The sequence below is a fragment of the Callionymus lyra genome, chromosome 1 (assembly GCF_982586985.1).
Source record: "Callionymus lyra chromosome 1, fCalLyr1.hap1.1, whole genome shotgun sequence".
Lineage (NCBI taxonomy): Eukaryota > Metazoa > Chordata > Actinopteri > Syngnathiformes > Callionymidae > Callionymus > Callionymus lyra.
Window position 1 is genome coordinate 22,048,604 of NC_141818.1, and position 25,284 is coordinate 22,073,887.

Below are 25,284 nucleotides of genomic sequence, written 5' to 3' on the forward strand. Positions count from 1 at the left end.
CAGATATGAGTAAAGATTTTATGTCTGTGTTGCATAATTTAAGACAGTCTTGGCAAACCTGGTCATGCAATGTAAACACTGGTTAAGCTCCAGAAAAATAAAATTATTTGGTAATTTATATTACTACATTCACCAGAATGTCTTAACAGAAAGTGATTTAATTTATAAACAATAATTTAATAATATAGAATATTTACTTAGTGTTCGAATACATGAACACCTAATAATAATAATAACAATAATAATAATAATAATAATTCTACTATAGTCAGTGGATGAGAGTTGATCCCTGGTCTCAAGTTTCATTCACGTTAATAAAAACCTTAATTTATAAAACACTTATTAACTTTAGATTGAATAGTTCTCTTCTTAAAGAAAATCCAATTACATGTTTGCATGAAGATTGATACATGTTTTAGTTCTGTAATAACTGATAATTAATAAGTCAGGATTAAACTGTTAAAAGCCAAAACAAAGGTTTAGTAAAAGTATGTAGTAGTATGCACATCTACAATACTGTGAAGGGAAGAGAGTTGTGTACGGTCACTGCTTCTCATGAACAGGGTTGTGAAATCAGGGAAAACTCACACCATTATTGTTTTGGCACAAGTTGTATTGATAGCTTCTTCTACAAACATACTTATTTCAGAATGTGTGTTCAGTGGTTGACTGCAGGGATGTGTGATCAGATTGCTCAAATGGAGGGAGCCAAAACAATTTAAAGGAACATTTATTGAAAAGTTAACACAATAATTGAATTTAAATTTGAACCTTTGGTTTTTATGTTGTTGCTTCAACTGTCTCAGTCTTGGATTCTAATAAAGGACATGGAATGATGTTCTAAGCCTTATGGAATGTCAGACCTTCATTTGTCAGACCATTGTTTTGAGCTAAGAAAAGTTCAAAAGGTTTACCTTGAGACGTGGAGCGTAGACACTGATTCACTATGCATTTGCATTCTTCTCCCAGAGGATTACTGAAGAGATCCAGGACTTACTAGACCAGGGGTGGGCAATTAGAATTCTTCAAGAGCCACATTAAATTCTGTGAATGTTGTTAGGAGCGTCAAGCATAAAGAAAGAAGAAAACATACCTAAAGAAAAAGTACATTCGTCATTAGGCTGTGACATTTATTAAGCTAAATAAGCTGCAATTTTATTCTTGAATATGAGTTTTCTTTTTCAAAACATTTCTTCAACTAACTATGTTTTGAGGGATTAATATATACTCAAAAGAAAGGAGGGGAAAATGAATGTAATGTAAAGGAATAATAAATACAAAATACATTTGTTAATGCATAAGAACCATTTATACATGATCAAACATTGACATTACGAGGGCCGCATAAATACATTCGCCGGATTTGCCCAGGTATGTACTAGAGCAGGGGTAGGAAACCTGGTCCAGAAAGAGCCGCAGTGGGTGCAGGTTTTTGTTCCAACCGATCAAGCATGTTCAGTTTAACCAATGAGGTTTCAGCTGAACAAGCAACACCAGACTGACATTCAACTGATTACACTCCTAAGACACCTGATTGGTCAAAATGTGTCCTCTTGAATGGTTGGAACGAAAACCTGCACCCACTGCGGCTCTTTCTGGACCAGGTTCCCTACCCTAACTAGAGGGACGACCTAACAGCATCTCAATATAGGACAATCTGTGATGGGAAAGTTGGAGAACCCTATGTGAAATAAATGCATTTAACGGCTACAAACCATTTTAAGTAAAAGAGCATCGATTTCAGAAAAAATTAGAGGTACTGTAGGAGCTGAAAGGGAATCAAAAAGTTGTTGAATTAGGGAGTGGACTGATGATATGGGCTCAGTAATCTGTTGAATCAAAAAGGTATTCAAGTAAAGTTTTGTATAAATGTGTTTTATCAACAATCTTTTACACTCAGTTATTTTGCCTCGATGATAGATTGATTAAGTTGGCACTTCTGACTGATGATGTGATCCAGTGAACAAGAAGAAACGTGGGATAGTAATTTACAAAGTCAACTAATTCAGAAGATAAATGATTTGCCAGTTACACAGCAGACAAAGACGGCCGAGATAAGATTCTTTCCATTCTAACCCACTCAAGCGGGAATAAAAGATTGTCTTTTATACATTAAAACACACACTGAGTGTATTATTGAAGGATGAAAATCAAGTTTGAAAACATAAGGATGAAACGTTTTCACTGCTCTTGCAGCAGAATTGTAAACAGATGTGCGAGGTCATTCCAAAGTGTTGGAGAAACATGTCATGTGGGGGTTACTAGCACAACCCTGCAAGCGTTAAACATTGTGGGAAATCACCTGTTGTAAAGATGAACTATTCATCACCATTTTGTGAGACACTAATTCTGCAGTTCGGTGTTAGTTTTCTGCACACACAAGGAAACAATCAGCAGGGTTGTCTTGTTGATTCATTATTCGATTTTGGCCTCTTTTAAATGCTTCAATATTTACACATTTTTGTTTATCAATTTAGCTTTGTAAGTATAAACACCAAGCTGGACTTTTACCTTTTTAAGTTTTCACAATAAGCGTTGAATAGGGTTCAAGAGAAGTGAAAATGACGTTGAGACACAATAGTTACTTTGATTTATCTTAAATAATCCATCAAAGTAATGAGTTTTTGAACAGCAGAATTTATTAAAGTAATTTATTTTTCACATATATAGATTAGTTATACTTTGCAGGGTTAGCAATAGTTATTTTGGAATAATTTAATAAAAATAATAGAATAAAAATGAGAAAAATAAAGTGGATATCATGTTTATATTTGCCTTGATGTCTGATGAAAATCCAAAAGGATTTTCAGATGTTCCTGGAAAAAACAACGTTTGTGATACACTTGAGTTAAAATGTAATCATTGGTGGATGAATCACATCACATCTCATCATTTAAAGATGTGTTTACAATACCAATGTCACTTATTCAACCATTTTAAGTCACTCTTTAACTCAAACAAGCAGTGATTCATGATGCCGACTATCATTGATCTCTGCAGCGGATTTAAACTGGAACATGTGCCAAAGAAATGAAGATTGAAGCATCAATGTATTGAAGTGCTGAGACCTGCTGAATACAAGTATTAATGCTTAATAAAACAAACATTGACACCCATATGTCAATCCTCAGTTTAAATAATTATATTATGAATGAATCTTGGTACTTTTGTTTTGTGAAAAATAGGTCTAACTTCATGCAATAGAACAACATTAGCATACAGGTTAGCATAAGCCACATCTCTGCTAATGCTAATAGTGCTAGTTTCTAAAGCTAAAACACAATTAAGATAATGAATGGAGGAATAATTACATTTTGTGTGATTTAACTTTCATTATGAAGATAGAAATAGAAAGTCTGGATGTAAAATGAAAGTTATTAACATGACTTACAGGAAGAGAAACATGGATACACCCTCCCATGGGCTAACTTGGTAGTTCATGTGTGGTCAGTGTATTTTTTTTTTTAGAAAAAAGGAACTGATGTATAATTTTATTCTACAAATAATAATTAGATACAAATATGAGATGGCATGAATCAATTGCATCTAAAAAAAATATTATTACATTGTATTTTTGCTATAAATGTTTATTTATGTCCCTTTTTAGAAAACTAATTTGCATTGTTTTTCACTTTTTTTTCTCTCAAAAGTATTATATTTTTGTCTTTGTTTTGGTCAAACGAAGTCTCCAACCCAAAAAACCCTTTCCTGTCAATTTGTGGGGGGTATTATTTCTTTAGTTTTCTTTGCTACAAAATCCTAGATCATTTCTTTTTCATCAAGTTTTTTTTTAACTTCATACTTTTCCAAATACAAACATAATAAAAAAAAAAATGAAATGTATTGTGTCTGTTTTTTTTCTGTGCCATCTAATTTTACCATTTAAATCACAATGGATTAATCACTTTTGACAATATAATCTACTTTATAAGGGTAAATAACATTCTAAATTGTACAATATTATTATAAATTGTTGCAGCTATACAACTTAGTTTGTAGAACTAAGGCTTACTTTTCACATGCTCTCAATGATAATGTTGTTTGACAGAAATCTCATAACATCTCGAGCAGCACAACACAAATAGGATGCAATATTTCACAAAGGAGACGAGGGCATGACCTCTGGTGTGAGACCGTTTAAAAATGGAAGCAGCGTCGAGGTGAACGACCTCAGACTGACAGTTTGAGCAAGAGAAGCTCACTAATTGAATATTTACACAACAGAGAAAGAAACTTGAATCTGGCCTTCGTCAACACACCAGAAAGCCTGACGAAAATAGTATGCTCTAATTCTAATCTGACTTGTTTTGACGTGACTTTTTACACATCCATTTCCCTGAAGATGTCCTGACGTCAGTCAACACGAAACATGACAGTAAACACGCTATTCAGTGTTAATCACCCGGGGTTGCATATGTGGGTCCAAACTCTGACGTCGGTAATTGCAGATTGCTTCCGTTTTGGGCTACATGGTTATCACTCGATCGCACGGTGACATCACCACCCTCAGTTGTTCCTCATTTTCCCACAGAACAGACTCTAAACCGCAGCAGAGGCATGATCCAAAAAAACAAACTCTAATGGAAGTCACATGTTGGTGGAGGTGCGCCTCAGCAAGTTGTTACAGATCCATAAAAAAGTGTTCTCCTCGAGAGTGAAATTATTTAAGGAGTCGCACCAGAGCCCTCCGTGACTCTGAGCAGCTTCATAAATCACCAGTGAGGTCTCTTGAGACTTCTGTGGCTTCAGGCCATGCGAGTTACAGCAAAAACAAACATCTATTCCTGAAATTTGCAGTCAATGACACTGTTAAAGTGGATGAAGAAAATCATGGCAGGGTGGATTTATCTCCACACGTGGTTCTGATTCTGATGGTGGGCTGACTTACACAAGAGGCCCCCGGGGGGCTCCATGTAGTCAAGCAGAATGGAGTGGGAGTCAAACAACATTGTTTCTTTTCAGTGTTTTTTGGCTTTATTGTCAAACGAAATGCAACTTGAGTGCACAGAGAGTGACAAACATAAATTCAACACATTCACTAATAAATAGTTATAATCTCACATTAAAAAGAGGCAGTCTACTGAGTTAAATAGACAAATCTAAAACACAGTGCGATAATGGCTCTACTGAAGAATACATCTATACAAGTTAAACAACAAATGGGAAGAGTTCACATTTATAGCAGCAAATGATGCTCAATTGTCTTTTATCCAACATAAATGTATGTGCAGATGTGCTGCTCATGCCCGGACACTTAAATGTCTTGTGTAAAACATCTCGCTCGATAAGTTTCTAAAGCACTCCAGTTGCTTGAACACATTTTGAGATGAATCCTGAAGATGTCGGTGGTTCTTGAAGGTGCGGTTAAACCAGGATACAGACTTGAAATCATTCATATTTACCCATGTAACCACCACCAAGTCAATTATTTGACTTTCTAGCTTTTGCATCCCTTTGTGTATTCAATTATTCACGCTTCAAAAGAAAGGCCTGACAAACATTTCTTCTAACACCTGTCACAGAAAGGTTGAGGAGCAGACCACGATATGAGGTTAAACCACACATTTCTCACATTGACACACAAAAAGAATGGAAAGTGTTTACAGCACATTTCTTTCATGAATAATATTTCAGTCAGTAAGTGCTCAGCTTCAGGTGCAAACGTGCTGCACAACAAGAACTACATATAGCTACAGCGCCTCCTGTCTACAGGAGGGAGTAGTGGCAGTTTTTACACTGGTGTCTGTCTACTTAAAACTTCTGAAAAAAGAGAGAAAAGAATATCTTAAACATGATGAAATTTCCTCTGATGAATCCAAAATAATCCTTTTGGAGGTAGACTACTGAAAACTGTGAACAACATGTGAATACGAAGCTCCACTAAACTATCATAATACTATCAAATTCTAGATGCTGTTGTAACATACTTCCTAACCTTATAGTCAAAGTCTTTTTGTCTCCGTGTGAGTCATGCTATGTTTGAAGCTTTCTGGATCTTTTTTCCAAAATGTCACTGGGTGCCTGAGGCGCTTGGAGGGTGTAGGGGTGCTCTTGAGAAATACTACTTCCACTGTTGGGCACGAATACTGACCGAGTCTGTTGCTGATGTGACAATCACACGATGTGTCATCAGAACTCAAGCTTTTTTCAATAAACTACATCATTCAAAACATCATGAACCCTGTGTTCCTTAACACGATGAAAGTCCTGACATATAGTAGCTACAACCAAAGTACATGTAATGTTCCAAATAGCAAGAGCTATTTTGAGCGAGGACGACCTACTGCTCTGATATACGTTCCAAAAAGTTGGTCCCAAAGAGTAAAGTAAGGGGCGTAGTTGGCCTTGTGAATAACATGGTGGGTCTGATGGTACGGGGCGCCCCCTAGACAGGGCAGCAGTCTGTGGAGGCCCCAGGGAAAGTCGTAGCCGCAGTGGTCCTCGACCGCCAGCCAGCTGTTGAGGACATGGAAGACCACCTCGCTCAGAGGGTGACAGCGCACCACCCAGGCGCTGCTCAGGGCGAGCAGCAGAAGAGACAGCAGCTCGGCACAGCTGGCGTCCTGGGCCGCCAATGCAAAGTTTGTCTTGTGCAGGTGGTGTTGCTGGTGGACGTTTCGGTAGAGCCACCGAAACCTGTCAACGACAAAAAAAACACATCAATAGTTGCAAAATAGCAAAAATACCTCCTATGACACATTGTGTCACATGCTTACTTTGCATTGGTCATTCCTTTTTTACTTTAAATAATGATTATGAAATATAGATAATTCATGTACAAATGTAGAACTCTCAGGAAGGGCGAGTGAGGAGGTGTGTTAGTTACAAGAATAGCACCACTACAGGAGTAGTTCTCATCAGCAGGAGGGCATTAACAGATATGAACAGAAGTGACATGCTATGTCAAGAATGTGTTCAGGAGTTATCATAAAGTCAAAGACAGTGACCACAATCGTCGTTAAATAAAACCTCAATTAATTAAGTCTGATTTTTGTGCTTAGACTTTAGAAGATGGCTTAAGATTGACAAGAACCCTTTAAACCCCAACTTCAGTTGACGATGTAGCTTCTTAGCTTGACCAGCCAACATGTATTTTTGCTGCATCATCCAGCACAAAAAAATATCACACATTTTTCTGGTAACTCAAGACTTAATTATTATTTAATATTTCTTATATTTTAATTTCAATTATTCAACATTTGTTCTATTTTAATTTTAATTATTCAATATTTGTTATATTTTAATTTCTATTGTTAAATATTTATTATATTTTAATTTCAATTATTCAATATTTTTGATATTTTAATTTCAATTATTTAATATTTGTTATATTTTAATTTTAATTATTCAATATTTGTTATATTTTAATTTCAATTATTTAATATTTGTTATATTTTAATTTCGATTATTCAATATTTGTTACATTTTAATTTCAATTGTTCAATATTTGTTATATTTTAATCTTTCTATGATTCAATATTTGTTATATTTTAATTTTAATATTTGTTATATTTTATTTTTTCTATGATTCAATATTTGTTATATTTTAATTTCAATTATTCAATATTTTATGGTGTTTTAAGTGTTTTAAAAATGCAATATAAAAAACAATACGAAGCCTTTTGAATTCAATATTAAAAAAAAAATGCATAAACGATCAGGTGACGACATCACTGCTACATCAGTTTAGATATTTTCGTGACAAAGTATCAACTTTGTTGTCACGTCAAGAGCAAATTTCATGTATTTATCGAAAAACGTTTTAAACATGTGAATAACTATATTTAAAGTGACATTGAAGGGTTCAGTATGTAATAACCAGGACTTGAACACATGGTGTCGAGACATTTTTCAGAGCTGATGAAACTGACCGAACACAACAGTTAGGTTTCGCTTTTGACTTTGACTTTGAATAAACATATAAAATCCACAAACTGTTCCTTTAAACTTTACAGAGACTCACTATAGAAGTATATAAGTTGTCAGTAAGAAGACGTACCTGTGGAGGCAGTAGTGCCAGGCGAAGAAGAGAAAGTCAAAGACCAGCAGACACGCCAGGACCTCCAGGCACAGCCGGCTGCAGGACGGCGCCAGTTCCGGCAGAGAGATCCTCCTCAGGCTCTGGAGGAGCGCGGTGGCGGGGAACACGGTCGTGGCGTACTTGAACAGGACCCTCCAGAAACACGCGACCCACTGGCGCAGGGACGGCGGGGGACCCGAACTCGCGGCGCTGCGCCAGGACCTGACCCGCGGGCTGACGCCGGCCAGCGTGTCCAGGAGGAGGAAGGGCAGGCAGAAGGACAGGTGGAGGAGGAAGGCGCAGGTGGCCGGCAGGTAGGAAGACGTCAGGACCTCCTCATGTCCGAGTCTCAAGACCCGCCACAGACCCTGGAGGACGGGCTCATCTTGACCCAGAGACGGCGTGAAAGGTTGACTCATCCCCTCTCAGCTCGCGAAAAACACTTTTACTTTCTTGTCCTCCGGATTCAGATGAAAAGTTCTGCCAGACTTCAACCATGCGAAGGAGCCGACAGTCTGTGAAATCCTCTCAGACTCTGGGCTGTCTTTAAGACATTTCACTCGAGACACACCCACTCACACGTCACGCGCAGACATCACCTGGATTGCCCATCCCAATCCTACACCCTTTGACTGTATCTATGTGGCCATAATGATGGAGAAACTATTTATCTTGTATTTATTTCTATTATTACTTACTAGTCACTGAATTTCACTAAAGGGTTTTCATTACAAGACTTTGTGAGAATGTATTAAATATTCAAAAATATAAAAAAGAACGATATAAAAATACTATAAAACATTTTATATATACATATATATATACAGATATACATATATATATATATATATATATATATATATATATATATATATATATACAGAAATACATATATATATATATATATACAGATATACATATATACAGATATATATACATACACAGATATACATATATATATATATACATACACACATATACATATACATACACACATATATATATACACACACACACACACATATGTATATATATATATATATATATATATATATATATATACACACACATATATATATACATATATATACACATACACCTGTGCTGTACCTGAAGTATATATACTTCCTGAGTGGCCACATTGTATACTGTGGCTGTTTTGAGCGGCTGTGCAAAAAGTATAAAATCGAGCTAAATATCCTTATAATATATATAAATATATATATATATACACTGTATATATATTGATATGCACAGCCGCTCAAAACAGCCACAGTATAAAATGTGGCCCCTCAGGCAGTATACTAGCCCACCACCGACCTACATGACTCTAGAGTAGTGTTGGCACATGGGAAAAACTGGGGTAACTGTCAGGGATTTGAACCAATATCCCCTTGACAAACACATCTTAATATAGACCTTGTTTGGTCAAGATTTGGTCTCTGCTTCATCCCTCTCTGTTAAAAGAGCAAGCATTTCTCTTTTCACCTGAAGTGGCTTGTAGCGAGACATCTGCTGTTGAAATATTAAGACATCAACTTTTCTTCTTCTGTTCTCAAGTCAGTGAGTCTAAAGCTCCTCAAGAGGTTCTCACCTCGACAGGTTGATCAGGCTCAAGGTCACCCCTCTCACCTGTAGGTCACCATGCATGGTGGATTTGATCCTGAACCCAATAAAACATTTTAAATGTTTTCATCAAAACAATTGACGTCAATCATGTGAATGAAAATAGTTTTAAGAGCAAAACCAGCCAAACCTTTTTAGACGGTTTGAAAGCGATATTTTGCAGAGAGAGTGAGGAGGAAGAAATGCGTGACAAGATAAAAGCATCTCACCTCGCCTCCTTAAAAAATTAAATACTTTCATACCGAGATAATCCCATGATGAAAATACAGCAGGCCCGGACAAGAAGGTGACGCATTAGACCTGCACCAGCTCGGCGAGGCCGACAATGTACTTTTAATGAACCTTACGCAACAGAGTTGAAAAAAAGAGAAAGGAGCTTTATTTAAACACACTTTCATCATCCGGTCAGTGAACACAGCACACAAGGACGTAGATACACCTTGAAGACAATGACTCCTTCAAGGACAGTGCAAAAACATTCATTATTGAAGAGACAGCAACAGCCTGTATTTCAAACATTCTAAACAAGACTGCACATGGAGACAGAAAACATCACTCCGTTGAATCCCTCAAACGCTTTTCAAGAAGAACCTGTCGGCTGCCTGTCCAGAACGTTGCCATCAGTCAGTTACAATAGTCTGCAAAAAATGTAAATACATTTCTTTAAGGTATCTATTTGAACCCGTTTACACAGACTAGATACATGCTCACCAAACCCTCATAGATGGATCAATAAACTTTATTTATTCATCAACTCATTCCTGCCTCTATCCATCTAATGGGCCAAACTGTGATGAAATAGTTTCACACTCCACTTAATATAGGGGTCTTATATAAGATAAGAAAGAAAAAGGCTACGATGAACTGGTGAAGAAGAACCATTAGAAGCTGCATTACTGGTCCATTTTGTTGAAAAGCTGAGGACTCAACAATCCCCCGTCTCTAGCTTGCTAACCAAGAGACACAACATGGAGCTTCTATCCACCTGGTATTGGGACAAGCTCCGTTTTATATCTTCACATTGTGCTTCTGGGAATGTTCATGTGGTTTATGGGATGAAAAAATGGTGAATGGAGTGTTGAGGAGTCATAGTAAATGTTGATTTGTTGCAGCTCTAATCCATGAAGTGCCTGGGGTCAGGCAGCCTTTTCATAAATATATTTAGTTGAATTGAAAACTTCAAGTTACTCAAACATTTAAAGAACAATGCCGACTGGTAGGGTTTTGGTGCAGTTGACGAAGCAAACATTAAATATTTAAAGGAGATTGATGGCATATTAATACAAGTTATTAAATCTTATCTTATTATTTTGGATAATAATGATTTCTTTAGATTCATTCAGTGTTTTTTATCCCATTTCTAATGAATAGGATAAACTCTAATTACATTCTCTTATGAATATATTGACAAAATTCAAGAACTACCAACATAGTACCAGTGATGGTTTGATGAGGTTTCAGGAGACAGCTGATTACGTAACCTCATAGGTTTTATGATAAAACCACTAGATGCCAATTATTTTTCCTTCAACAGATTGCATGTGTTTAGATTGTAAAAAGAGATAATCTACACCGAAAATAAATGACATTAAAAATAGCCTTTTTGCCAACAGTGATTGTAACACAGCAGTAAACCAGCAGGATAAAAAAACAAAAAACAATTTGAATAGTTCTAGTCATGTTTCTATTGTATCATCTGAACATTATGTCTTCTGCCGCCCTTGTGCTTCCATCCATAGCGCCACCTGGAGGTGAGAACATTTGTTCTGCGTTTTCACTGTGATATTGCACTTGTGACTATATTGAGAACATTACAGCAAAATAAAGAAGCTTTACTGCATCAGCAGCACTTCAATAAAGAAAAATCTGAAGAATATATTCAATCGAGTTTAAAATTCAAGCAACTAGGGAAAATCCAGCACATAGAAGAAACATAAATTATTAAATGAAAATGTCAACTTTTGTAAAGGAAATGGGAGAGATATTGGCCAAACATGAGAAGAGGGCACACATGGAAAATATTTTATGAATTAATTAGATAACTTGCATTAATTTTTTTAATTTACTTGAGAAAATGATCACGATATTGCTTAATGCTAATAATATATATGCTAAATTATTGTTGTCAAACAGAAATGAAAATTTCAGTAATTCAATTCAATACAATTTCAAACAACAGAAAATCATTTTGACTTGAATATTACAAAGCAAAACACAATTAGTTGAAATAAAAATCAAATATAGTTTTTTAGCCCAAACCAACCCAGTATGAAAGTCCACCACGCCCCACGGGGCGTGATATTTCATAGCAACCACTGAAACAAATAATGACACTTGAATATTCTGGTAGATACCTACACTATCAATTCATTGATTATTGATGTGAGTCAAACATCTTTGTTTACTACATTGTTGATAATGAAGCCAAATAGCTGTTGGAGCAAACATGGCGCTGATAAGAATTAACTGAATTGTTCAGCATGATTTAGCAAAGAATTAGAGCACAAGCTATAATTCAATTAAAGATAAACTTGTGTTTAAATAAAGTATCATCATTCGTTTCAGCATAAATGAAGTTTTTTAACTTGGATTTTCATTTTAATGTCCATGTTTTCTCATGTATGCATTTATTCATTCATAATTGATCAGAAATACAAATTTGATTTAAAATCTGAGCAGTTGTAAGATCTCCAACTTTCGGTGTACATTATTGAACGTGTGGTATAAGTGATTTTTGATACAAATTAATACTGGGCCAGAATGTAGATGTACACAATAAGGTAAGCTAATATTGATGAGAAGGTTAAGAGCCAGTGTAAACTGCAGCACTTCCATGCTTCACTTCACAAGTCAATATATTGATAATAGTTGTGAATTTGACAAACCACGGCAGTAGAGCTGACCTGCCTTTGTTTTGACAACAAAACATTGAGCAGTTTTTATTGCACCTTCACACATTTACAAGCAGATAAGAATCAGACTTGGCTTGACTTTTAAGCTATGCTGTGTTGGCAACGGTTTCGTATAGGACTCATGTCATGACTCATTAATGACCTCCTCTCAGTGCGTTTCAAGTGCCCAAATAAAAGCCTTGAACTGTGTGTTTAAATGTGTGCAAAAGGATACAAGTCAACACCAGCCCAACATGTGCCCATTAGAAATAGTCTCCCTGAGATCCTCCACCCCATGTATTTATGGGGTTTCTGCTCACAAATAATACCAGACAAGCATGTTGCCCAAAACAGATTCTTTCCCTTGTCATACTTATTTTTTTCTTTATATTTGAGCTCATCATTTAACATGAATATACCCGTTTGTTGATGTGTCTTGTAAGCTAATTTTAAAAATCTTAATCAATTCATCACTACGCACTCTGGTGTGGTCCAAGATGATCAGATGATCCATGAAAATGAAAGAGATATCAATTGATCCAGCAGTGACAGGCTCTAGTCACAAGCGAAACTTCCAGCCAGCCTGAGTGCCACTGCTCTCCGGTGCTTCTCCTCCCTTTGGTTGGTCCTGTTCATACCATCTTTCTCACTTACTAGCTAATCCAGATCCAGAAGCTGGTCGGCCACAACGTCCATTGCTGCGGGGGTCTTTGCTGAGCTGCTGGCAGAGTCTACGAACATCTTGGGGATGTCGTTCCCAAAGTAGATTTTGCTGTTTGTCGCAACGGCTTTGTACCTGATCAGCTGCAGGTACTCTGGGGTAAGTTTCATCTGCAAGAATACACAAAATATAAAAAGTTATATAAAATGTTTCTTGTAATTTTATCTGAGTGGATAGACCTTTGTTTCATTCCCTAACGGTTGTCTTCACACAATTAATGAAGCACAAATTGTCATTAGGTGTAGTGAGTTTACGTCTAGTTATCAACAACAAGTAAGGTTTTATACTTCCAGGTACCAAATGCAGTACAGACCCAGCAATGTGCGCTGAGGTTCATGTTTGGTGAGGCACAACTTTAGAGTGAGATTTTCAAATATATACGGAAACCATAAAAGATCAGCTCATTCAGTGGACTGCTGGATATTTCATATCTCTACAGAATTATTCACGCATACACAGAAGACACCTATAAAAAATAGTTTTGCAATTACAGCAGCAAAAGAAAACTGATAAAAACACTAATGAACAGGTGCTAATGGAGAACAAAAGGAGAAGATTGAAATGTAACATACTAAGACACATCACATTACTATCATCCTCCACCTGTGCCTTTTCACCCAGTTTTTATGTCCAATCAGCCAAAACTACACAATTCACTGACAAAAAATTTGATGTCAAAAAACTTAACATGGTTAAAGGCATTAGTGTAACTCTGCAAACATTATATTAACAACATGCAGGGATACAGCAATTTCATAAATCAAATCATTTTGCAATGGACAATCAGAGGTGAGGTTTGAGTCGTTGCTGAATATAAATATATATAAATTATATGATTTGACTAAAAAATACAAATAAAAAATATTCACACACAAAGTGGGTTATTATTGAAACTCATTTCATGTTAACCTTTTTTATTTTTTACTTATCATGACGAGACCGCACATCTTTTTTTCCTAATTTTGATTTCAAGCCACAAATCCTTGTGACCCCTTTTAAGGTGATGTTGTTGCATGAAACATGACAGGACAGTCTACCAACCAATCAACCGACCCCATATAAGACACATTGAGCAGGGAAGACAACATTAGATCATCATAAGCGGTTTATACTCTCATGAATGCTGTTTAAAGCTACTTTCATGGCTCAAACCGAACAATCGTAACTTATAGGCCATAAAGAACGACTTGTTGAACCAGCAAACATTTAGGACTCAACTGAGGCCAGAGATTGTCATGTCTCCACTGTGCCAAAAAAAGCACATTTCAACGCTTAAGATTGGATCAATAAATCATCCTGTAACAAATGTGCTGTTTCTGGCACAGCACTATGCTGCTAAAGATTTGATCTACAGATTGAAGTCAAGTGTGTCAACATATGTCGACGTTGTAAATAAACATACATCATACATAATCAGCAGTTGATTTTGACCAGTAAACATCAGCTCCCAAACCACAAATTGCTTGGAGATAAGACTAGTAACCTCTCAGTGAAGGTTTTGATCAGGTCAAAGGAAAGGGGGAAAAAGGAGGGCAGAAGGCCCCACCATATGCATTTTTCATCAAATTCAAACCATATGTATTATAGTAAGTAAGTAAGGGTGATTTGATGACATTATACCATATTTTTAATACATATTAGATAAGGTTGATTTCCATCATTTCTACATTTTCTTTTTAGCAAGTGTGAGACTCATATATTACATGTGTAGGACAAGGGGTCACACAAAAATGTTCAACAGGCACACAGAAGGATCTTAAACACACAGAAATTCAATAGAAGAATGTACTGTAATTCAAAATGATCTGATATGCTGCATTTCAAATTTGATTTAAGACGTACTTTGATTAATGTAATCCAATAACAAATTGTCTGCCGTTTTAAACATATTTACTTTACTTAGCTGCCTGTAATGTTACTCTTACCCTTAGTCAGACGTTGAAACATTAATAATAGCCAACATGTTGCAAACCTCTGTGTTTATTTGGCTTCTACAACTAAAATAAACCTCTGATGAAATTAAAGAATCCTCATGAGACAGTTAAATAAAGGACGCAGTTATAAATATGTGCATCTCAATATTATTGCGGATTTTGACAGATGTAAAGTGCGCGTGTGTGAGAGTTTTACCTTGTTGGCTTCTGCAGTTCTCTGCGCAGTGTAGTACTCAGCATCTGCTCTGGCTCTCTGTCGGGCCAAGAAGGCTTTATCTATGTTGCAGACCCAAAAAAGAGAATGAATGTTCTGCATGTCCACACAGATGGTATTCAGGTATATGAAATAATCTTGAATTGAAAATGTTACTTAACAAGTCAATGTTTCACAAGAGAACATACAATTAACTATAAGAACCAAACAGTAAAAGACAAGATTAAAATTGAAATGTAGAAAATAAATGCCAGTTAAACACAAGGCAAATCAAATTTTAAAAAATAAGACATGGAGTTGAGGCAAAATAAAGATATCTACTTAAACATAAACACATCTGGATCTTTTTCATTCCATTTCTATGGTTTTCACTAGCTTTTTTTTTTAAGTAAAGAAATGTTATTTTCTTCCTCAACAACACCTCATTGTATTTCCATTTGACCTCGCTCCATTACTGACTGAGTAATGCTTGCAGATATAAAGCTTGTCAAGAGCTTGATTAGACCTGCTAAGGCATGTCTAATCTCGGCTGCTGGCGACAAAAGGACTCCAGTGATACACATCTTTCTAATATACGAACCTTCAATCTCAGAAATCTTTTTTTCAGTCTCCTTCTCCATTACTTTCTGTCCAAACTTGATCTCAGACACTTGCGCAACTTTTTCAGCCTCTGAAAAAACAATAGAACCCAGACAAACAATCTTTGATTGTTAAATCAGTCTCATAAACCCGGATTTCAAAATAATTGAAAAAAACATTGATCACACTTTCACCTCCATGCCTTCAATTTCAATGATCTATCCATCAAACCACCCACTCACTCGTCCATCTATCCATAACTTTTCTTCTGTTAGAAGTCGGTTTGCTGGGACAGGAGACAAAGTACTAAAGCTCAGATTTACAGTTTATCTACCCAGACTATGGAGAGATGATATATTTCTGAAAACTCCATGTCCTACGTTAAAGGTCTCATGGCTTGAAGTTCTAGTTGTTTGATTTAAATACATTGTTTTTCACTCAAATCATATGGGATTCATCCTGAAAAGGCACACTCCTTTCTCACCGATCACAGCTTTGATTCTCTCCGTCTCCGCCTCTTTTTCCACAACCTTCTGCGTCTGTTGGGATATCAGGAGCTTTGTTTTCTCACTCTCCCTGCATGAACACAAACAAGAAATGCAAATAGAGAGATTGAATTTTCAAAACAATGAAATGGTATTCACACTAGAAAGTTAAATTTAGGTTTATTTTGTCGAGAAGCTTCCTCCTTTAAGGATCTCCCTTTGTAGAAAGGTCCATCTTTTTCCGTCTACTGTATACAACTAACGTCAAATGCCAAAACAAAAAGCACATCGTTTTTTTAGAAGTGAAAATACATATGCTGCTTATAGAACAAATTTGATGATGAGTACGAGACATTTAAGTAAAGATCATGATTTTTATTTTATTTTTAAGAAGAATAAAAAGGGTCTTAAAGAAGGGGGAAATCAAAAGAGAGATCTTGTAAAAATGTATGTAATGTAAATGTAAAAATTATTATTTGAAATAAAAATTGAATTCTGTGTGTCTATTAACATTTTTTATATTGTTTATAAATATATTGTAAAATAAAGTTTTTGTTACAAATACATCTATCAATGCGATCTTTAAACCGTTGCAGTAACAGCGTCAATCAAAGGCTTAGAATGTTTGGGGTGTTCACTTTTATTTACTCATTAATGAAGTAGATTGTACGTATAATATCCATATCCTGACTCAGTCCTGAATCAATAATGGTAAATTAAACTTTTCTCTTATCCTAAGCATGTTTCTCTTGAATCTTAATTAAGAAAATTCTTACTTGCTTCTCTAAATTCAAGTCGTCTGTTTAGATCCAAATTTGTGTTTACAGAACTAAATCAGAACATTAAACAGCTGACAGATGGAATTACAGGAACATCAGGTTACATCAGAGCAAAGATCCTGAAACTTCGTAGAGCAGAGTGGTTGTTTGTTATCATCCGTTTTGCATGTGGTCCTAATTAAAACCCACTGATTTGAGCACATGTCAGCAGTTAGTGGCGCATTATTACCTGTACAATATCTCCCGTTTAAACCTGCAAGACTAGGAGAATTCTTGCTTTCAAGTGCAACAGCCGAAAGCATTCAAAGTCTCCTCGTTAAGAGTGAACAATTCTAGTTGAAGCACAGATGCAGCACCCTCAGTGTGCTTGTTTGTCTGCTCTCCAGTTCTGTACACAAAGGGAGAAGCAACTGACTGCAGACCAGAAGATGTTTGTTTTATAAAATCTTGCTATGCATTACTCTACAAAGTAAATATACAGAAGAGAGATGACCTCATAAACACCATGTGTATATAGCACAGGGTCCAGAGACTTAGACAATGAAACCTAAAACGCCTACTCTGTCTTCACTCTCAACTTTAACTAAACATGTTTTTTATATGGCAAATGCAGACAACTTTGGCCTACATTCAGAATTGCTTTGAGAGAATTATTATTCATACTGGGCTCATTGTGTTCACCAGTTTATTAAAATAAATAACCGACAGCTTAAGAAATAGCCAATACTCACATACTATCCCAATATGATCTTATGAAAAAAAGTAAATGACTTTTTATTTAAAAAAAAAAAAAATCGAAAAAGGCAAGGATTAATGAAGGCAATGAAAGAATGAATAACTAAATAGATAAATGGGCTTTTCTGAAATTGGTGTAGCCATTCTAAGAATTCATGGAAATGCCATTAAAGATCATGCCAAGTTAAGAGAAGAAAAAAGAAAATCAAACCATGCTGTCTGATGTTGGCCCCTTCTAAATTATTTATGTCACGCTTCTGAGCAGTGTGGCCCTAAAATAAGAATGACCTTTTTTATTTTTACCATATCATCGCTTACCTAACTCTGTCTTCCTCAATTTCCTCATCCAATCACATTGAGTGAGCCGATAAATCGGTGTGTGACTACTGGCTGAATAAATCAGCTCATCTTTTGCTGCCTTGTCATGTCCCTGCATATAAAGTTGAGAAGTTAAAATTCAATGGTAAAAATATTGGATTCCATACAGATAAAACAATATCCTGGCTATGATGATCCCTGCTTCTGTGCTACAGGGCTCAGTCAGTAATGTTCCTGAGAAATATACTCAACTAGGCTTTATCAAGAAAATGTGTTCAATTTCTTAGTAGCACAAACTTATAATCTCTCAATATTTACATTTTCAATTGATAAGTGGTTAACACCCATACTATCGAGTGGATACACCAGAAGCAACAATTGAATACTTAAAGAAGCAGATCCAAAGTAAACATCAACATCATTATGGCGTATTTTGAAAACTGCCTTTTGTCACACATCTGTACTTAATAAGTTCTTCTGAGGAGAACTGTGTAATTTACATTTAAGTCAAATGACAAACAATAAAGTTATTTTAAACCAAATTTAACAGCATCATGTCCGAATGAGCTGTGCAATAGCAAATAACTTTTTAAGTTTTCAAGTAAATTTATATTATGTAACCCCAACTCTTTTGGTTTTGGGGTACTGTTATGCAACCAGTAAACACTGGATGCAGATTGGCTTTAAACTGTGTCCCTTGATATTCTCCAAGTGCTACAATTGTACAATTATTAAGTTCTTAAACTATGAAAATCCGCTTTTTTTTATCTGAAATGTGGAACTGGTTCCAACATGACTCACACCACCCACACAAATCAAGCCTCCCTGACTGCATGTTTGTCCTCTTCGAGACTACACAAAAAGAAGTTGGTAGGAATCCGAGTTCACTCTGCGGGGGAGTTAAAAGAGCAGGATACGGAATTGGCACCAAATTGCAGACTTACATAAGCTCGTAATTTCTGCGAATGCTCTCTGGGATGTTTGGTTTGGTGACTCGTACTGCCTGTGAACAGACAAAAGGAGAACAAATAAAAAAACTGTCCTCGAAGGGGACTTTTAATAGTTTGGCTTCTCTGTTATTGTTGCAAGTGTTTCTGGTCATTTACAGGAAATTGGAGGCAAAGTATTAAAGTCCAGTGTAGCGTGTCGCGCCTTTTAGTCAAAAGGTTTGTTTCCCTGCTGCAAGTCTCGACTGATTCAAATCATGCTGAACCCATTTTAATGAGAAAACTGCTGTTCAGCATGTACTCAAGTCTGTTTGTAAACAATCTTGAGGGTGACTGCAGGAATCTTTAGAGAAGTTAGTAAGCTCATACTGCAGTTATTTAGATAAACAAACATCTTCATGCTGAACATCATTTTCATAGATGGGATGGGGGGTGTTATTGACAGCAGATGTGTCAATAAAGTATACTACTGTCAGCCTCGGCTATTGAGCATCGTCAGCTTACTGAAGTTGATAAATATTTCAACTCAAAGTTGTGAAATATTAGATATTTGACACCAAGATCATGTTGGGAACATGTGTAGTCTTAAACAATCAGAGTTGTGATTTAGATATATTTTCTCACCCATCTATTATAATAGCTGCTAAGCACATCCACTTATTTCCCTGAAATATATCTGAAGAAGAGAAACAAAGATTATTCTGAATGTTATCTCATGTAAAGTCATTGTTATGGATATCATGTTGAGACTGAAGATGAATCATTCAGAATTAAGAAACAGATACGTTTATCGTCATCAGCAAAAGGCATTAGCTAATATTTATTGACTACAACTATGGCGCATCTCGTTAGCTGCTTGCTACGCTGCTGCCCCCTGGTGGTTGATTGCTGCCTCTTTTAAAAGCAACTGCATGAAGCGATAACACTTTTTCCTGCTAAATACAAAACTTCACCAACGTATGCTGTACCTGTATGATGAGACCAGGAGCCATTTGGGTAAGATCCTCTTGCAGCGTCAGCTTCAGGTTTTCATCAATTTGGTCTGTAGAGAGAAAGTATGCAATGAGAACTGCAGCACTGATGACTCTACTAGTAAAGGTACACATAGTAAGAGTAAATGTGATGAACAAATTACTTAGCAGCTCTAATAAGCTCATTTGTGGAGAAAGACATTTGAAATAAACCATCTGACACCAGGAAGCTGTTATAAGTGCAAACCTGTGACTTTGGCTAAATTAAGTTTACTAAAACTGTACCATCATTAGAGTAAAATAATGTAATTTAACTGAATCTTATGCTTACTGAGTTACAAGACAATTGCTTTATGAAAAGTATCTTGTCCATGGAAATCATTGATTTTGCTACTAGCAACTTGGATGTTGCACATCTTTAATGATTCAAGTTCACCAGTTAAACTGAAGCACTATGGTTGGGCTCTAGAGAGGAACCAACTTGGATAAAACAACTTGATTGGAACCAGAGAGTTTCTTGCTGAGGGGCAGCGGCAGTCACTATCTCTGAACTGAACATTAGAATAGCAATGATGAAGCAAACTCTCTACCTGAAAAGTATGTAGTAGAGAAGTTCTGGCAGACAGGTGATGTGGTAAAATAGCGCTCATTAAGTCAAATAGACCATAATAAATCAGCCAGCAGCAATGCCTCTGTACTCGCCAATTATGGGCTCCGTGTGAAGGGAACATTACATTACAGGTGGAAAACAGCAGTGTGGGGGAGGTCTTACCAAACAGGCCGATATAAACTTCCTGCAATGAATGAACACTACAGAACTGGTTGAGCTCGTGATGGACCTTGTTGAAGATCAGCGCTTTGTCGTAGTCGGCAGTGAAGTTCCTCACGATGTCGAAGACTGCAAATATATTAAAGCAACAGTATGTAACACTTAATCTTTTTTTTAGCTTTAGATTGGCTTACCAGGTTTTTCCTCTTGTATTTTACACAAACATTCATGGTAATGGTAAATCAGAGAATTTGTTACACCACTGTTACATCCTTCCGACATGAGGTGGAGCCGGAAAACACAACGCAATCCTATATATTTGGCTATTAAAAACAAGAGTTAAGTTGAAATACTAAAAAGAAAATCATTTCATCATTTATGAGTTTACTGGAAATAATTATACTTATCAAAACATATTTTATGCCCTAAATGGGTAAATCAGGAGGCCTACCTGCTGATGGAACGAGGTAGTTCACCACTTCAATGCGGTCAAAGTAAATCATCACTCCGCCACTGAAAGAAATACTCAGTATCAACTCCTTGCCCATGGTAAGGTTTATCAAATAATAAGAACCTACCTGGTACCGCAAGGGACATTCTTCACCTCGTCCGTTTGTATTGTTGTCTAGTTAGACAGAAAGCATGAAATAGCAGCGTGTTAAGTTGAATTTGTTAGTTAAATCAACTTGTTTTGAGGTGTTGCAGGAGTGTGTACACAATACATTTTTTCAGTAATTGAATGGACTCTCTCAAAAGACATATAATAAATATTCAATTTATGAACCGTAAAACAAGTTCAACATTTGATTTAAGTATGTACAGTACTCAAGTAAAGATGATTAATATTGTGAATCCTCATTGAAATAACATCCATTCTACAGCAGTTTGAAGCATGTGTCTGTTAAGATCAAAATCACAGTTATGTAGAAACTCAGTAACAATGAGGTTAAATTTAAAGTAATATAATTTAATAATAACTGACAAAAATGAGATACACAGAAAAAAAACTTCCAGCGAGAACTTTGAACTTAAACACAACAATATTGTACAGCGAGGATGTTCAAAAACATTATATTGACTCACCTGCACTGACTTGTACGAAGTAATAAAAGGGAGCATGAGATGGAAACCAGGTCCACTAGTGGCGGTCAGCAAAGCACCACCCCTGTAGTTTACACATAACTTATAAATTATACCATCCAGAGGAATATGATACAATTAGGATGCAGCAAAATGAAAAATGAGTTACCAACGCTGAAAAAACGTATAATGTAAATTTTCAGTACCATTGTACGTGTATTTGCTAACTCACATGTTGGGGGAAATATTAACAAAATAATAGTTTATTCAAACAAGTTACTGGATCTGACTGAACTCCAAGGGGATAAAAAGAGAGAACATTTTCTCTAATAAGACCCACTGTTGGCAAAAAATATGTTGAACCCAGACCATGACAGCAAATAAGAGACAAACTAAGAAAGAAACACATGTGATAATAAGCAATTTCCCAAATGTTCAGAGCTGAAAGGTTCCTAAATTGGACAAGCAGGTTTTTTTATTTTTCTCTTATTTCAAAGTCAGAATAAGAAACAGAACACTTTTATTGCCAGCGTTCTAAACACAACACAGGAATCTGTCGTGGTGGCATTAGAGAATTTAAAAAATAAAATAATAGGAATGGAACAAAATAGATGAATTTAATAAAATACAATAAATTAAAATAAAAGAATAGACTTTACAATAAAATCTGATATGAATAAATATGGTCTATACTTCCAAATCACAATGATAAATTCACTTTTGACACGTAATGTTTGCCACTACTTTGTGTATAGTTCACATAGAATACTGTTTAACATAACTTTTGTTTTGTTTTTCGATTTTGAATTTTTCATTTGAACCATTGAAACCTGAAAATCTTCTGAAAAAACTAAAAACTAAAAGGTCAAGTCCCCTAAAAATTGTCAAAAACAGCTTTACATCACACGTTCCTAATTTGATGATAATAATAATTAATTGAAATATATATATAATATTTTTAAGGATAATAATAATGTTTTCACTATTACACAAGCATTGAGAAAGCACATGATATTCTGGCTTAAATTTAGTCAGCTGAATTGACATACAGTATAGAGCCATATTTTTTTTTTAACTGACTATTTTCAAGTCCATTCATTATGTGTCTTCAATAAGTAATTTGTATTGGGATTTTTATTTCTATTACATTGTATTTTTCATGTCCTGTGTAATACAAAGAAAAAAGTCCATAAAGGACCTTCTTTTGAGGATAGTATAGAATAAATCTGGAAAAAATGGCTGTAAAAATATAATTTATTCAACAGATAAGCCCAAAGACCATGATGGGATCAGTCACTAGTGCATGGCCAAGTTTTAGTAGAACACTTTACATTCAATGGTTTTAATGTTCTTTATCTGCAACTATTTCTCCAATGTTATTTGTTGTCTAACAAATTCTTTCTTTACTTGCATTAGCAGTTCAGATCGAAGCCTGCTTGTGATTTTGAATGTTAACAACTTAGCTTTTCCAAACAAGAATTTATGCTACCCGTTTTACGATAAACGTGCCTCTAGTGGCCACATGTGCAGCAGATGTTTTATAGTGTGTTGCTGATGTTTAACTCCAATTAAAAGCTTTTAAATATACACCTGTAGTATACTCCTGTGTGTCCTTCCTCAATTTTGTGCACAGATGTCAGCAGAGCGGCTCCACAGATTGCAACAAAGACGGAGAACACGGCACCCCACTGCGCCATCCTGGAAAACAAACGTGAAAAGAAAACGTGTTAAAATGAGCAAAACATGCAATTGTAATGGACTCCCTCGGAGCCAAAGTCGTACATGTGGTCTTGAGTTTATCTGCTCTAAGGCTTAACCAGCTGGACCACACTGACCTACTCACGCTCAAAGAGGATTGTGACAGTGTCTCTCTGCTTATGTGTCACCACAATAAACACAGTAGTGTAGTCAGATCAGGTAGACAGACGTGGATTTAAAGAAGTCTGAAACTCTGTATATGAAACATAAAATAACCTCTTGTATGTTAAACTGACGGCTCACTTGAAACCTAAGAGGTTTTAATCATTACAACACCTTGACAACTGCCCTGAGTTGCGAAAGTCTGTCTCCACATTGTAGTATTGAAACTGAATTGTATACAAACGTGAGAAAGTCCACTACTCCCGAGAGGAACGTGGTACTAATTTACTTAAGAAATGTAGCTGATATTTTTGAATGAAATTAGTTCATCGATGAAGAACTGTAGATATACCTAAACATATATGCTTGTAATTATAAACCTCTTACAGGATACTTTATCAAGAGTTCGACTCTTGTCAACATAGCAAATATTTGTCACTTAATTATTTGTGATAAAGCTCAAGCTAAGGCCAAATCTTGACTAAAATGAACTTAGCAAATCAGTCTGAACCTACGTTAAAAAATGTCTTAAAAAGAGAATTAAAAAAAAGATTCTCGGTACAATAACCTTTTCCTCAAAGCATCGACCTTGTCTTTCTTATTGTAAAATGGTTCTTACCTGTTGAACCAGTTGAAAAAGATCCAGAAAACAAACAGAAGCCGCACCTGCTAGCTTCCTTCTCTTCTTCTCTGCAGTCTATACGGACGTTTGATTGTAAGACTATTGCACCAGCCCCCTCTGCTGGAGTATCTATGTATCGGTTTTTGTGCCCTTTTCACTTATTTTTGTACAAAATGTACAAGATTTAACGTTTTTTTTTTAAATACATTTTTTAAATAACAACAATTAAAAAACGTACAAATAATAAGTTGTATATAAAATTGACAATAGTACAAGAAAGACCATGTAAAATAAAGAAAGAAAACTATGAATCTCTGTAAGTGACCAAATAATTCCAGATTTGGTGTCATGCAAAGATTGAGAAATTGAAATCAAAAGGTATTTTTTAACACTTTATGTGTTAAAAGAGGCCAATTGAGGACACTCATGTAAAACTTAAAAAACATCCATTCATTTTCTGAAAAAAGTGAGCGAGTTGTATTTTTACAGTCGTTGAGGGTGTAGTTATGATTTGATAAGAACTGTCTATTTACTGGGGCTTGGCTACGTATCCAAAAGGTCCAAGGTACTGGAAGGGAGGGGCGGTGCGCTGGTGGGGGGTCAGGGGGTAAGAGAAATCCTGTGAGGAATTAGGAGCGGTTAGAGACAAATATTGCAACAGAGTGAATAACAAAACAATTAAGGGCGACCTCCAATAAAGGCAGCACACATAGGTGAATGAGTCCAAAGGGTA

General features: G+C 35.8%; 2 protein-coding genes across 3 annotated transcripts; both read right to left on the reverse strand.

Annotated features, from left to right (window-relative positions):
• Positions 1-4,948: 4,948 nt before the first annotated feature.
• Positions 4,949-8,526, reverse strand: ch25hl3 (cholesterol 25-hydroxylase like 3). The gene is made up of 2 exons (XM_087796994.1): positions 8,000-8,526; positions 4,949-6,636 (listed from the first exon to the last, which is right to left on the reverse strand). Exons 1-2 carry the CDS (start codon positions 8,437-8,439, stop codon positions 6,261-6,263), a joined length of 816 nt encoding a protein of 271 aa, XP_087653120.1. The 5' UTR covers positions 8,440-8,526; the 3' UTR covers positions 4,949-6,260.
• A 1,476-nt stretch (positions 8,527-10,002) lies between these two features.
• Positions 10,003-24,627, reverse strand: erlin2 (ER lipid raft associated 2). 2 transcript variants are annotated; one of them, XM_087797013.1, is made up of 13 exons: positions 24,549-24,627; positions 23,660-23,767; positions 22,073-22,154; positions 21,568-21,614; positions 21,441-21,502; positions 20,993-21,118; positions 20,218-20,291; positions 19,247-19,305; positions 16,470-16,561; positions 15,987-16,076; positions 15,389-15,468; positions 13,192-13,368; positions 10,003-10,284 (listed from the first exon to the last, which is right to left on the reverse strand). In XM_087797013.1, exons 2-12 carry the CDS (start codon positions 23,764-23,766, stop codon positions 13,195-13,197), a joined length of 993 nt encoding a protein of 330 aa, XP_087653139.1. In that variant the 5' UTR covers position 23,767; positions 24,549-24,627; the 3' UTR covers positions 10,003-10,284; positions 13,192-13,194. The 2 variants fall into 2 exon arrangements, with proteins under 2 accessions (XP_087653139.1, XP_087653132.1); XM_087797006.1 differs by having other exon boundaries at positions 10,003-13,368.
• Positions 24,628-25,284: the final 657 nt, after the last annotated feature.